At 40.3% G+C, this 14,177-nt stretch overlaps 1 protein-coding gene across 1 annotated transcript in view; it reads right to left on the bottom strand.

Annotated features, from left to right (window-relative positions):
* Window positions 1–14,177, bottom strand: part of SLC45A2 (solute carrier family 45 member 2) — a 199,042-nt gene that overhangs the window by 31,057 nt on the left and 153,808 nt on the right. The window contains exon 6 of the mRNA XM_089689451.1: window positions 10,256–10,461. Coding sequence (XP_089545577.1) covers window positions 10,256–10,461 — 206 coding nt within the window. The remainder of the gene's footprint in view (window positions 1–10,255; window positions 10,462–14,177) is intronic.

The following is a 14,177-nucleotide window of genomic DNA, read 5'->3' as shown; positions in this document are numbered from 1 at the left end:
ATTCACAAAACCCTCTGAACAATTCTACTGTCTGCCTTGTGCTTCTCGTTAAACACTGGCAATTACTAGCAAGCATACTTCATATATGAAATTTTATTGTATTTTCCTATAAATTCATCTGTGGATAGAGTTGCCTGGGGATAGTGCTATCCAATGACATAAGGCCAGCATTCTCTCAAAATATAATAACTGTATGAAGGATTAAACTGAATTATTTCATTTTTAGTGCTTTAAACCTTAAACTCTTCTGCTGTCCCTGACTGCAGGCTTATAACACAGACACAACTTCACCAGCGGGCAGAGAAATGAAAGCAGAGCAGCAGAGGGGCTCTATAATACATAGCAAGAAGCTACACTGGATAAACAGTTTGCTTCCGTTTACTTCCAGCCAGCATTGGATCATAATTGTATTTATGAACTCTCTAGGGACATTCCCAGAGCCCAATGCATCTATGTAGGAATAATAATTACCACAATCACACATTGGAGCTCTGTTAATCTACTAACAGCCTTTCAAGTTGTGTTTAAATCCTTAAACATTCAACAGAATTAGGATTCTCCTTGGGTAGAGTTAATATTTGAAGGCAGTGCAGGTGGAAAAATTAATGGACGAGATGTAAGAAACATAAATCTGTCATTCGTTTTAAGATGGCACACTTTAATTTTTTGCAGCATCTTATTTATAGCAATATTACAGGCAAAGTTTTTTTGTGTGCATCTAAAACCATTTTTTTTATAGATTGTGGAAAGATTGGAAAATCTTTTACTTTTTATTGATACTTTTTGTTGTTTGTGTTGTGCCTGTGCTATGAATAGGTTGCTAGAGGGGATCAAGTACATGTAATTCTTTAGTTTCTCTAATTACTGGAGCGTTATGTGATTTTTCTTGGCTGTTCTGGGTCTCACTGGCTGCAGGCTTAACTGCTTCCCCCTGACTTCCAGAATGTAGTGGGTCGCAAGAGGCAGACCCTGGACTTGAATATTCATGTGGTCTTGGCCAATTCCTGGGGGAGAAGACACATAGTAGGTGGCTGAGGAGTACATAAATAGCTTTGGGCCTGGAGCAGCAGGGTTCTTGTCCAGAAGTAGTCTGAAGGGCTGCTGCCCTTCTGGGCAGAGCAGCCAAAGTCTGCAGGAGTTCAAGGAGGTCCTATCTCAGTGGGAGCTTGGGGTCCTTTTTCCTGAGAGGAGCTGTAGCCAAATCTAAGGGGGTTGTAGTTATCAACTCTATACCTCTTTATTATACACTGATGTTTACATTATCCTTTGTAAAGAAGTATCCATAAATAAATAGAGAATTTAAAAAAAATCTAAGGGGTTCACTGAGGATCTAGCCTGGGAGTTCACAGCAGAACAGTTTGGCCAACATTGGACATGGGCATCCAATTATTTGGGGACATTGTGAGTATAGGCCTGAGTAAAGGACCCTAGTGACTGCTGCTTCAACCCTTTGAGCATCTGCTCTAATGTTGCTGAATTGCTACATTTCCTGTGCTTGGAGTTCCTGAGTTCATTGTTCTCCTATTGCCAGCCACAAAGTGCACGAGTATAGTCAAGGCAAAAAGTGTCTGATTACTTTGAGCAGTAAATTTGGAGTATCCCAAAGCACACCTTGTATCCCTACCAAGTTCAACAAGCATTAAATCTTAAAAAGACATTCTCTGCCTACTTATCAAGTTGTGAGACTGTCTGTGCTGCTGTGTGTCTGGCTGTCCTTTATTCCCATTAGGGAAGATAACCTGGGACAAATCTACGTGGCCCATCAGGGATATGCTCTACACCTAAATTATAAGAGGAATAAGAGGGGGAATCTACCAATTGGGATACATTCATTTTGGAAAGATTTCCTCTTCCATCCTTTAGAGACTACAGGATAGAAAGTAAAGGGGAATCTCCTCAAGAGGACACGAGAAAGTGGACAGTGGAAAAAAAAGGTTTTTACAATTGTTTTACTTCAGTAACTAAAAAAAAAAAAAACAGCTTAACTACAGACATGTGACAAGAGATGGTGAAAGACCATGGGCATGCTATGAGAGATAGTAAGAGTGTAGATCTGCTGCAAAAAATGGCCAGAGATTAGGAACACACTATAAGAGTTGTTAGACACTGAAGACATGTTTCAGGAGACTGCCAACACATTATATAAGACTGCTAGAGATCACTGGAATAAGAAAATACAGACTACTGTCTGCAGGGGTCACACATAAAGTACCAAAAAGGACCAGATTTGGGGACTGATTGTCGCATGGCAACAACCAATGCCTCAACCTGGACAGAACAATCTCAATAAGAAGATAGGAGAATTACCCTATCCCAAGTGATTTGTTGGTGGTGTGTTGATTCAGGAGCTACGAATCACATGACAGCTGACAGAAATGTTTTTATTCACCTTGACCAGAGTAAAACAGAAAAAAATCACCACAGTTAATGAGCAAATAATGGAATCAAAAGAAATAGAAAACGGTTTTCTTTACTGTCCTATTTACTGTCCTAGAAAGACATCTGTGAAAAATGTCATGTATGTCCCTGCCTTTGAAACTAATCTTTTGTCAGTGAAGAAGCTCACAAAACAAGGCAATGTAGTGACCTTCCAAGATGACAGTTGTACCATCACAAAAGTGGATATCTTACTTGCAAAGGCTAAAATTACAAGTTACTGTATCAGCTGAACTGCAACAAGGAGGTTAATACTGCCAAGGAGGAAAACATTAAAAACTGCATTCAAACACAGTACAGACAACTTTGGCACAGAATTCCTGGCATAATAAAGAAATTAACTGAGAATTACTATGCAAGTGGAATAAAAATTAGTACATGTGATCAAACAATGAAATGCACCAGCTGCATAAAAGAAAACATGACAAGAAAAGGTTTTCCAAGCAATAGCAATAGCACTAATAGCAAAACAAAAAAAAACCTCTGGACTTTATTCATTCAGAGATTTGTGGTCCAATGGAAAAATTTACTCCAGGAAAGATGAGGTATTTTATAGATGATTACTCCAGGTATACTACACTATATCTGCTACACAACAAAAGTGAAGTACCAGAGACACTCAAACAGTATTTGACTCAAATAAGCAACACATTTTGCAAAATGGTGAGTATATTGTACACAGACAATGGAACTGAATATACAGAATATACAGCCCTCACATTCCTTCTGTACTGAAATGTATTGTAATTGTACTGTCTCCCGTTATATTGTAAAGTGCTGCGCAAACTGTTGGCGCTATATAAATCCTGTATAATAATAATATACAGGTGATAACACAGGCAATTCTCATGGCACAGAGAAGAGATTAAGGGGGGATATGAATAACATGTATAAATACATCAGTGGTTCATATAGTGAACTCGGTGTAGAGTTATTCACCCTGAGGTCATCACAGAGGACAAGGGGGCACTCTTTATGTCTGGAGGAAAATAAATTTAATCTCCAAACACGGAAAGGTTTCTTTACAGTGAGAGCTTTGAAAATGTGGAATAGACTCCCTCAAGGGTTGGTTCTGGCCAGCTCAGTGGATTGCTTTTAAAAATGCCTGGATTCTTTCTTAGATACACAGAATATAACTGGATACGAACATTCATAGGTAACGTTAATCCAGGGAATATCTGATTGCCTCTCGGGGGGATCAGGAAGGAATTTGTTTTCCCTGCAGGAGCAAATTGGATCATGCTTTGCTGGTTTATTTGCTTTCCTCTGGATCAACTGTGGGTATAGGATTATAACTTTTTTTTTTTAATGGTTGAACTGGATGGACTTTTGTCTTTTTTCAGCCAGACCAACTATGTAACTATGTAATATTTCAAAGTACTGTACCATACAACTTAGAACAAGATGGGGTTGCAGAAAGAATGAACCTTACTCTATGTGAGAGTGGAAGAACCACCCTGTTTGATGCAGATATGCTAACATATACTGGGGGAGGCAATTATAACACCACGTTATCTCCAAAATGGACTACTAGGAAAATCAACTGAAAACTCCATATGACCTGTGGAATGGAAAAGCCCCTAATTTGGACTGTCTAAACATTTTTGGAAGCAAAGCCTATGCACTCATCCCAAAAGAAAAATATACAAAATAAGATGCTCGCACAAAGGAAAGTGTACTTGTGGGGTACAGCAAATTTCAAAAGGGATAGAGATTTCTACACCGAGGTACAAAACAAGGTAGAAGTGTAATTGTCAATGAAACTTCAGCATGTTCAAAATTTCATGAATTCACACAAACACTTCAAACTGAGGCAAATGCCACATCAGTGTCACATGAAGATAGGCAACAAAGTGACACAAACATAGAAAATTACCAGAGACAATCCAAATACTGTAAAAGAAGAAAGCAGAACACTAGACGTTTCAATCAGGAAATCCTCCAGAAGCATTAAAACCAGAGCCAGATTCATGAGATGAGATGCAAAGACTTCCAACCCATGAAAAACAAAAGTGGATTAGAGCGTTTGACAAAACCACTTACAAGAAACAGGTTTATAGAACTGAGATCTGAAATGGGACACATATAAGTAGTAGTCGTTGAGTGGGGGTGTTGGAATACAATGTTCATATATTTTGTGTACAACTACAGATATATTCTTCAATCAGTAGATGGCAGTGTTTACATGTTAGTAGCTGCATCTATGGTTAACCTCTGTTTTTTTTAATAACAAAGTTTTCTGTTTCCTATTTGCAGAGAAATAAATAAACCCATGTGGACTGTCCAATGTTTGTTCTGTAGGACTCTAAACAGAATCTAACAAAAACATACATTTAATGGATATTATTACTGAATATAAAGCTCATTTATTTATGTTTGCAATTCAGCTTTAAGATCCTGCCATTTAGGGTGACAATAATTATCTCCTGGTGAATCTCCTAGAAACGTATTTGGTATTTAATTGTTAGCAGCTTATTTAGCGTGTTCCTGCAGTGAAAAACAACACAAAACAGTGGCAAAAAGAAAGTGTTATATAATAAATAAGTGAACAAATTATTTAAAAAAAATCTTATTGACTGGTGCTGATAAAGGATAAAAAAAACTTTAATTTCCCCATAATATGCAGCCAGGCAGAAAAACAAGGCACATTCAAGATTATCTGAAAAAATGCATACAAAACAGCCTGAAGAATTAATGGGAAAACGATTTATTTAAAACCAAGCTCACTAAAACTGTGTAAAAGTAAAGTTACAATCCACCGCCATACAGTATGGGAGCTGTACCAATCCATATTTCAATCAACCCCATACCACAGGAATTGCCTGGAGCAAACAAGACAAGCTGGGTGTTAGGGAAACTAAGGATAATGAAGGGGGCTCTGAAACTGACCAACAGGTGTCATGAGAACATGAGAAGGAGACTTTTAGCACTCATCCCTCTCAGCTTTTACATCTATTATCTTTTAAGATTCTATTCGCATACGTCCCACATATTCTGAGAGCAGAAAGAGGAAAACAATAGTATAAGGCAGCCTTTTTCAACCAGGGTGCCCAGAGTGCCTTCAGGTTTCTTCCAGGGTGCCTTGGCAAAATGCCTTAAAATTGTCCAAAACTTCTATACAAGCCAGTGGGTTGATCAAGCCTGCCTTTTAGTTACACAGAGACACAGGTTTTCATTGTGCACCATTAAAACCTTCCAGTCGCTGGCGTCATGACAACCAATGATGTCATCAGTCATATGGAGGACGTTGGGTGCCTGCATCAGCACTGGATTCACATTAGCTGAGTGATGGACAGAAACATTGCAATACTAGTCAGTACCAGTGCGCAAAGGTTTTGGGTGTCCCACATGTTGCTGCGTTATGTAAAATTATTAGTTTAGTTTTTTACATTTTAGCATGTTAAAGGGTGTCTTGACTGGCAACAGGTTGAGAAACACTGGTATAAGGTATACAGGCAAAGGACACATCCCTGCAATGGACCAAATTACCTAGGCCTCGAAGAATTTGCAAAAAATGAAAGGGGTCTCCAAGCTTTCCAAACATAGGGCCAGTTCACTGTCTCAGGCTTGGGGGTGGGGCAGATTGAGTCCAGTGGGGGGGGGTAGAAAATACCCTGGGAGTAAATTACATAGTGCCTGTAGTCAGTAGGAGGAGCAATAGTGCCCCGTCATTGGTGTCAGTGGGTGGAATAGTTCCCCATCATTGGTGTCAGTGGGAGGAGTAGTGCCCCATCATTGGTGTCAGTGGGAGGAATAGTGCCCCATCATTGGTGTCAGTGGGAATAGTGCCCCATCATTGGTGTCAGTGGGAGGAATAGTGCACCATCATTGGTGTCAGTGGGAGGAATAGTGTCCCATCATTGGTGTCAGTGGGAGGAATAGTGCCCCATCATTGGTGTCAGTGGGAGGAATAGTGCCTCATCATTGGTGTCAGTGGGAGGAATAGTGCCCCATCATTGGTGTCAGTGGAAGGAATAGTGCCACTTCGTTGGTGTCAGTGGGAGGAATAGTGCCCCATCATTGGTGTCAGTGGGAGGAATAGTGCCCCATCATTGGAGTCAGTGGGAGGAATAGTGTCCCATTATTGGAGTTAGTGGGAGGAATAGTGCCCTATTATTGGTATTGGGGGAGAACGGATTCCCCACTGTTGGTGACAGTGGTTGGAATAGTGCCTTTTGTCAGTGGAAGGAATAGTGCCACAGGGGCAGAAAAAAAATGTCTGGCAAAGGGATGCATTCAGACTGCAGTTTGGAGACGATTAAACCCACAAGTGATTTCTTTTCTACACTATGTTTTCTATATACCAGCTTTCTAAACTAACAGTTTAACTTGTTCAGTAGTTGGGTGTACAATTTTTGCAGTATAACACTTCTAGTAACTAAATAATACATTTCTTTATATAAGTCTATACATCAGACCAAAAAGAGGGACAAATACAGAGTAAAAAGCAACAGAGGGATTTGGCTGCGAAAGAAGGACAGTCCCTCCAATTCAGGGACAGTCTGGAGCAATGCATTCTCCACTGACCACAGTTAAATGAATTGGGGATATTATGGTACCATGTGAAACCGCCTTATAAAGCATTAGACTTTGGTACTACTTTTACAGTTTGATTCTTCTCCCGTCAGTAGGAGACCTAGAATATCTGGTTTCATACACACAGGGCTATAGGAATTGTTACAGAATAAAAAAATAAATAAATTAGAGACACATAGGTTGAACTGGATAGACCCGTATCTATTTTCAGCTTAACATTTTTTTAAACTTTACATTTTTTTTTTATAAATACACTCCTTAAAGTGTACGTATAGCCACAATCTTTTTGGTCTCCCATCAAAGAGATTTCACTTCTTGTCCCAGAGATATAGCAGAAAGTTCATCCTGGTTGGCACACCTATGCACTATAGGAACGCACCAGGAACTGAATTTCTTGGTGGACCATAGCTCACCAACGGTATACATTTGATGGTGGATGCTTATATGGTTACCATTGTTTCGGGCAGGACTTTAATAGCCAATGTGACCATTCATTCATCCAGTGTGGAATTCCATTGCCTGTAAACACAACTTTCTTATCACTCATTTATGGTTTTATATTATTTCAAAGACTACCAACTTACCTTGTATTGAATTCAAGCAATGAACATAATACCAACATCACTAAACTGTCAGTTACTGATCAAGCCCATGGATCCATATTTGTACTGTTGTGATAACCTATTATTTGACATTGTGATTGCTCGCTGTTATGTACTAGTGAGAACTGAACATTTAGCTGATCTATATTCATGGATGAAGAATAACTTTACAATGCTGTATAATTATCTGTGATTGTTGGCATATAAACTCTTTTTGCAAGTTTATTTCATTGATCGAATGAACTATAATACCATTTGTGGCTTATATCTACAAAAGTAGATTCAGTATTTCTTCTCTGTGGAGAATTAATAATGCACTTTGGTGAATTATGTAGCTACTACTCTGGGTATCTATATGACATGGCATACTGTATTTATTGACAGACCATGATTTATGGATATAAACACACATTTTCACAGGAAAACATATGGAGTATGTTTCGGTATTTTCATATAAAAAAGATGTTTCCATATTTTTCACTTATGGGTGTAATACCCCTTTAGCTTTATTTATTTAATAACCCTTAAGTCATTAAATTCTTTAAAAGCATGTCATCTGTTGATAATGTGTATATATATATATATATATATATATATATATATATATAGTGGGGCAAAAAAGTATTTAGTCAGCCACCAATTGTGCAAGTTCTCCCACTTAAAAAGATGAGAGAGGCCTGTAATTGGCATCATAGGTAGACCTCAGCTATGAGAAACAAAATGAGAAAAAAAATCCAGACAATCACATTGGCTGATTTGGAAAGAATTTATTTGCAAATTATGGTGGAAAATAAGTATTTGGTCACCTACAAACAAGCAAGATTTCTGGCTCTCACAGACCTGTACCTTCTTCTTTAAGAGGCTCCTCTGTCCTGCACTCATTACCTGTATCAATGGCACCTGTTTGATCTTGTTATCAGTATAAAAGACACCTGTCCACAACCTCAAACAGACACACTCCAAACTCCACTATGGTGAAGACCAAAGAGCTGTCGAAGGACACCAGAAACAAAATTGTAGACCTGCACCAGGCTGGGAAGACTGAATCTGCAATAGGCAAGCAGCTTGGTGTGAATAAATCAACTGTGGGAGCAATAATTAGAAAATGGAAGGCATACAAGACCACTGATAATCTCCCTCGATCTGAAGCTCCACGCAAGATCTCACCCCGTGGGGTCAAAATGATCACAAGAACGGTGAGCAAAAATCCCAGGACCACACGGGGGGACCTAGTGAATGACCTGCAGAGAGCTGGGACCAACGTAACAAAGGCTACCATCAGTAACGCACTACGCCGTCAGGGGCATTGAAGATAAAACGTGGCTGGGTCTTACAACATGACAATGATCCCAAACATACCGCCCGGGCAACGAAGGAGCTGCTTCATAAGAAGCATTTCAAGGTCCTGGAGTGGCCTAGCCAGTCTCCAGATCTCAACCCCATAGAAAACCTTTGGAGGGAGTTGAAAGTCCGTGTTGCCCAGCGACAGCCCCAAAACATCACTGCTCTAGAGGAGATCTGCATGGAGGAATGGGCCAACATACCAGCAACAGTGTGTGCCAACCTTGTGAAGACTTACAGGAAACGTTTGACCTCTGTCATTGCCAACAAAGGATATATAACAAAGTATTGAGATGAACTTTTGATATTGACCAAATACTTACTTTCCACCATAATTTGCAAATAAATTCTTTCCAAATCAGCCAATGTGATTGTCTGGATTTTTTTTCTCATTTTGTCTCTCATAGTTGAGGTCTACCTATGATGCCAATTACAGGCCTCTCTCATCTTTTTAAGTGGGAGAACTTGCACAATTGGTGGCTGACTAAATACTTTTTTGCCCCACTGTATATATATATCTTAAGACAAAAAAAATTACCCAGTTTAGGCAAACCCCCAGCCTCATCCCAATTCATAGGTCTTTATTTCTGTCTGTATCCCTAATGTTGGTGAATTTCTACCACTTCCTCTCTTGATGACACAAGAGAAAGAAAAGGGAATCTACTCAGAGACAAAGTCAGTAACAAGAACATGACATAAAAGGATGAGAGACTGCTGACCATTGGTGTTGTCGCTGTAGTCCAAGTTTATTCCATACAGCAACCCACCATAGGACTGATCCTCTAACAATTTTCACCAATAGAGCTTAATTATAGACCGTATTGAGTAAAATACATTCGATATTGTGATCCTATGGCAGGGACAGTTAGTATTTTGATTGTGGTTTTGCAATGAAACCTGGACTATAATGGTGGCATTGGTGTGCAGAAGTCTGCCTTCCTGTGGTGTGGTACAAGTGTGGGCAGCTCTGATAGTTTTCTGGCACCCAGCACTCAAGTGGCAGTGGGAAGAATTGACTTTGAAGCAGAGACAAATGGGTTATGTCATCATGACCTAAAAGGGTTGATTTGTAAAAGACAAAAAGGCTATTTTCCTACGGAAGTTGCACATTGCAAGGGGATTTTCCCCAGAGGTTAGTGAAATGTGCTGAAATTTAATTTTGCAAAGAATACCCAATCATGTGCAAGGAAAAAAAAAAGCTGTTTTGCTTGCACAAGATTGGAAGATGGATCAAGTTCCCCTCATTCACTAAGCTATGAATATGTTTCCTTGCAAAATGCAACTTCCCTAACAAAAAAGTCTGGCTGAAGTTCTACTCTATCTTGACTATTAAAACTCACCTCTTCTTCTCGATGGTACTCAGAGATGAGGTTGAAAGGCACCGTGTAGAGGGTACTGGACATTACACCAAAGAGGGAACATAAGACCAGCGTAGAGTAAACATTGGGGAACAGTCCAATAAACCCGGTTCCTAGTCCAAAGAGCAGATATCCAACAAAGTACAGGCCCTTTAGCCCAATATAGGGTAAAAGTGCTTTCTGGAGATCTGTAAGAAAAAAACAAAAAAAACAAAAGAGGTGAAATGAAAAAAGGTGGCCAGAACTAAGTATGACTTTTAAATGGGATTTTTAACATGTTGTTAATGTTTATTAAAGGGTTAGTTTATCTTTACCGAAAAAAAACAAAAAACCTTGCCTATGAAGATAAGGGATGTCTTACCTGCATCCCTTACAAAGTGAGCAGCTTACACCAAAATTTAATAATGCTCTTTCTAAAGGTGTAGGCCAATTACAGTGCTCAGCATAAATGAGTACACCCCAACAGATTTGTCAGAAAGCCTTAACTTTCCTTTCAGAATCAACATTTTCTATGGGGCACTATACTACAAAATACTCCCACAACTGCGGGACATTGATTGCAAAGATTTGTTAATTTGCACACACACAAGAGTATTTTTCCTAACAAATTCATAGAAGACCATGTTGCAAAAATGGATACACCCCAATGAAAGTCTTAGGAGCAAAGTTAAATTTTAGACAACAAAATCCTAATTAACCACTTGGCTACCGGCCACTTATACCCCCTTTGTGACCAGGCCAAATGTTCAGCTTTCAGCGCTCTCACACTTTGAATGACAATTGCGCGGTCAAGCAACATTGTACCCATATGATATTTTTATAATCTTTTTCACACACATAGAGATTTCTTTTGTGGTATTTAATTGCCACTGGGTGTTTGCTCTTTTTTTGTTTACAGTGAAAAAAATAAAACAATTTCTTTGTTTCTATTAAAAAATTTTGCAAACAGGTAATTTTTCTCCTTGACTGATGTGCGTTGATGAGGCTGCACTGATACGCAGCCCTGATGGGCACTGATCGGCAGCACTGATGGAAACTGAGGTGGCACGGATAGGCAGCACTGATGGGCACTGACAAGCTGTACTGATGAGGAGGCACTGATGAGGCGGCACTGGTGGGCATTGATAAGGAGGCACTGATTATGTTGCACTGATATGCAGCACTGATATGCAGCAATGATGATATGTGGTACTGATGGGTGGCGCTGACTGGCGACACTGACGGGCGCAACTGCTGGGTGGCACTGGTGGGTGGCACTGCTGAGCGCGGATGATCAGTGCTGATCTGCTCTGTGACAGTTGCCGGTTATCGGCAGTACTTTCCTCATGCTGTGACAGCGTGAGGAAAGTGCAGCTGATAACCGACAACTCTGTGATCTGCTGTGTCATTGCTGTGTCATTGAACACCAGGTACCAGGTGTGACTACATATGAGTCAGAAATAGTAATGGGCCAAACACCCCGTTTGGTTTGCGGTTGAACATCCGAACCCAACGAAAGTTCGACCGCAAACTTCTAACCGGGACAATTCACCAAGCGGCATCTCACTGCATCCGAGTATGCAGTAAGATATCCCACAGCATTTTTCAAGTTATTTCAAGTCCTGAAGTATTTTTAGCAGTGAAAGTATGCTTTAATGGTGCAGCTGTCAGCGAGGTTCCCCACTGACAGCTAAATGTAATAAGAATTTCTGGCAATTAAAAATGTTGGCAAAAAAAGTGGTGTGGGGGTCCCCCCCATCCATACCAAGCCCTTCAGGTCTGGTATGGAATTTGAGGGGACCCCCACGCCAAAATGAAAAAAGAAAAAAAATTTCATGAAGGTCCCCCCAAAATACTTGCCAGACCCTTATCTGAGCATGCAGCTTGGCAGGTCGGAAAATGCAAGCAAGCACCCCCCCATCCTGAACCATACCAGGCCACATACCCTCAACATTTGGATTGCCCCCCAAAGCACCTTGTCCTCATGATGATATGGACAAGGGCCTCTTCCCACAATTTTGGCCAGTGGTTGTGTAAGTCTGCGGGTCAGGGTTTAACAAGGGGGCCCCCAGATCCTGTCGCCCCCCCTCATGTGAATGAGTATGGGGTACATGGGATCGCTACTCATTCACAGAAAAAAAGAAAAGTGTAGTGTAAAAAATGACAGAAGACAGTCTTTGACAAGTCCTTCATAAAAAACAAAAATAAAAAAAAAGTCCCTCAAAGTAGATCCAACATCAATCATGATTCCCACTGTCACTGGCGACCTGAAAAAAGAAAAAAAAGGGTGTACTCTTAATGTTGGCTCCCACCGTTTGACAGCTGTACCAGCTTGAAAGTTCTTAATTAACTAAGGGGCAGGGCCACCCCGTGAGGTCAGCCAGTGACCCCACCCCCTTGTGACATCATGTGCTGTGATTGGCCAAAGCATTGCACCTGATCAGTGGTCAATCACAATGCACTGTCAGAGCGCAGTGCATTGTGGGGTGTGGCAGGCGAACAGCCCGCCAAATGCCCTTACTGTTCATGTGTTCGATGGACACATAAATGGCCGATAACATCAAGCCCAACACTAGTCAGAATACTGTAGCAAAAATGATACAAAAGTTTAACAATGATGGAACTGCAACCATCTCACACAGACGTCCAGACCGTTCATGTAAGTGAACACCTCGTCAGGAGCGTCTTCTGATGAGAAGGATTGAAGAAAATCACCATGCAAGTTCACTGCAGTTAGTTAAAGAAGTAGAAAGCAAAACTGGGGTGATTGTTTCCTGTGACACAATACGGTGTACACTGCAGAGGAATGGCAAACATGGGTGTCATCCACAAAGGAAGCCTCTCCTAAAGCCCATGCACAGAAAAGGCCACCTAGAATTTCTTGAGGCGCATGCTGAAAAAGAAGACGTCTACTGGGACTCTGTACTCTGGAGTGATGAGAACAAGAGAAATGTTTTTGGAACTGATGGCTTCAAAACTGTTTGGCATTGCAAAGGTGAAGAGTAAAAAGTAAAATACATGGTGCCTACAGTGAAACATGGTGGTGGCAGTGTTCTTCTGTGGGGCTGCATGAGTGCTGCTGGTCTCGAGGAGCTGCATTTCATTGATGGTATCATGAATTCACAGATGCACTGCTCTACACTGGAAAGAGAAGATGCTACCATCACTCCATGGCCTTGGTCGTCGTGCACTTTTCCAACATAACAATCATCCAAAACACACATCTAAGGCCACTGTTGCTTTTCTGAACAGAGTGAAAGTGATTCAGTGGCCAAATATGTCTCCTGATCTGAAACCAATTGAATATTAATGGGGAATTCTGAAGAGACAAGTGGAGCATCACTCTCCTTCCAGCATCCAGGCTATAAAAGAGGTCATTCTTGAACAATGGAAAAAGATAGATGTCGCTAACTTGCTCATTCCATGCCTAGAAGACTTGGTGCTGTCCTTACAAATCTCATACAAAACAATAGATGTAGTAGTTTTTGTTGTGGGGTGTATTCATTTTTGCATTAACAAATTTGAGTAAAACTGAATATTTTGTAATTGAAGTTACATTATAAACCTTAATTTCATGTAATGAGCTAAACAAATGTTCTAGAAAACGCAGTTTTGTCATAATTTTGGAAATTGTTCTTGTGTTCATTGAGATATTGATTAAAATCTTACTTTTCAAATGGGGAGTACTCATTTATGCTGAATACTGTATGTACCTCTCAAAGCCTGGCAAAAAAAAAAATGCTCATTGGCTAGTTCCCTTTAGAAGTCACTCTTTGAAAGGAGTATGCGGCCTGCTATGGCAGCTGTTTTGGGGCCAGTTCACAGCACAGAATTGAAGTCCAGATGCATTTCTGCATGCTCATTGACATGTATTTTTGATGCGTTTAACATCCTAACAACTAGTGACTCATCACTGCTGTCAGCA

This window comes from Staurois parvus, unplaced genomic scaffold, assembly GCF_062004578.1.
Source record: "Staurois parvus isolate SC_StPar_1 unplaced genomic scaffold, SC_StPar_1.0 ptg000475l, whole genome shotgun sequence".
NCBI lineage: Eukaryota > Metazoa > Chordata > Amphibia > Anura > Ranidae > Staurois > Staurois parvus.
The sequence above is the reverse complement of the archived record's forward strand: the minus strand, read 5'-3'. Positions and strand labels throughout refer to the sequence as shown.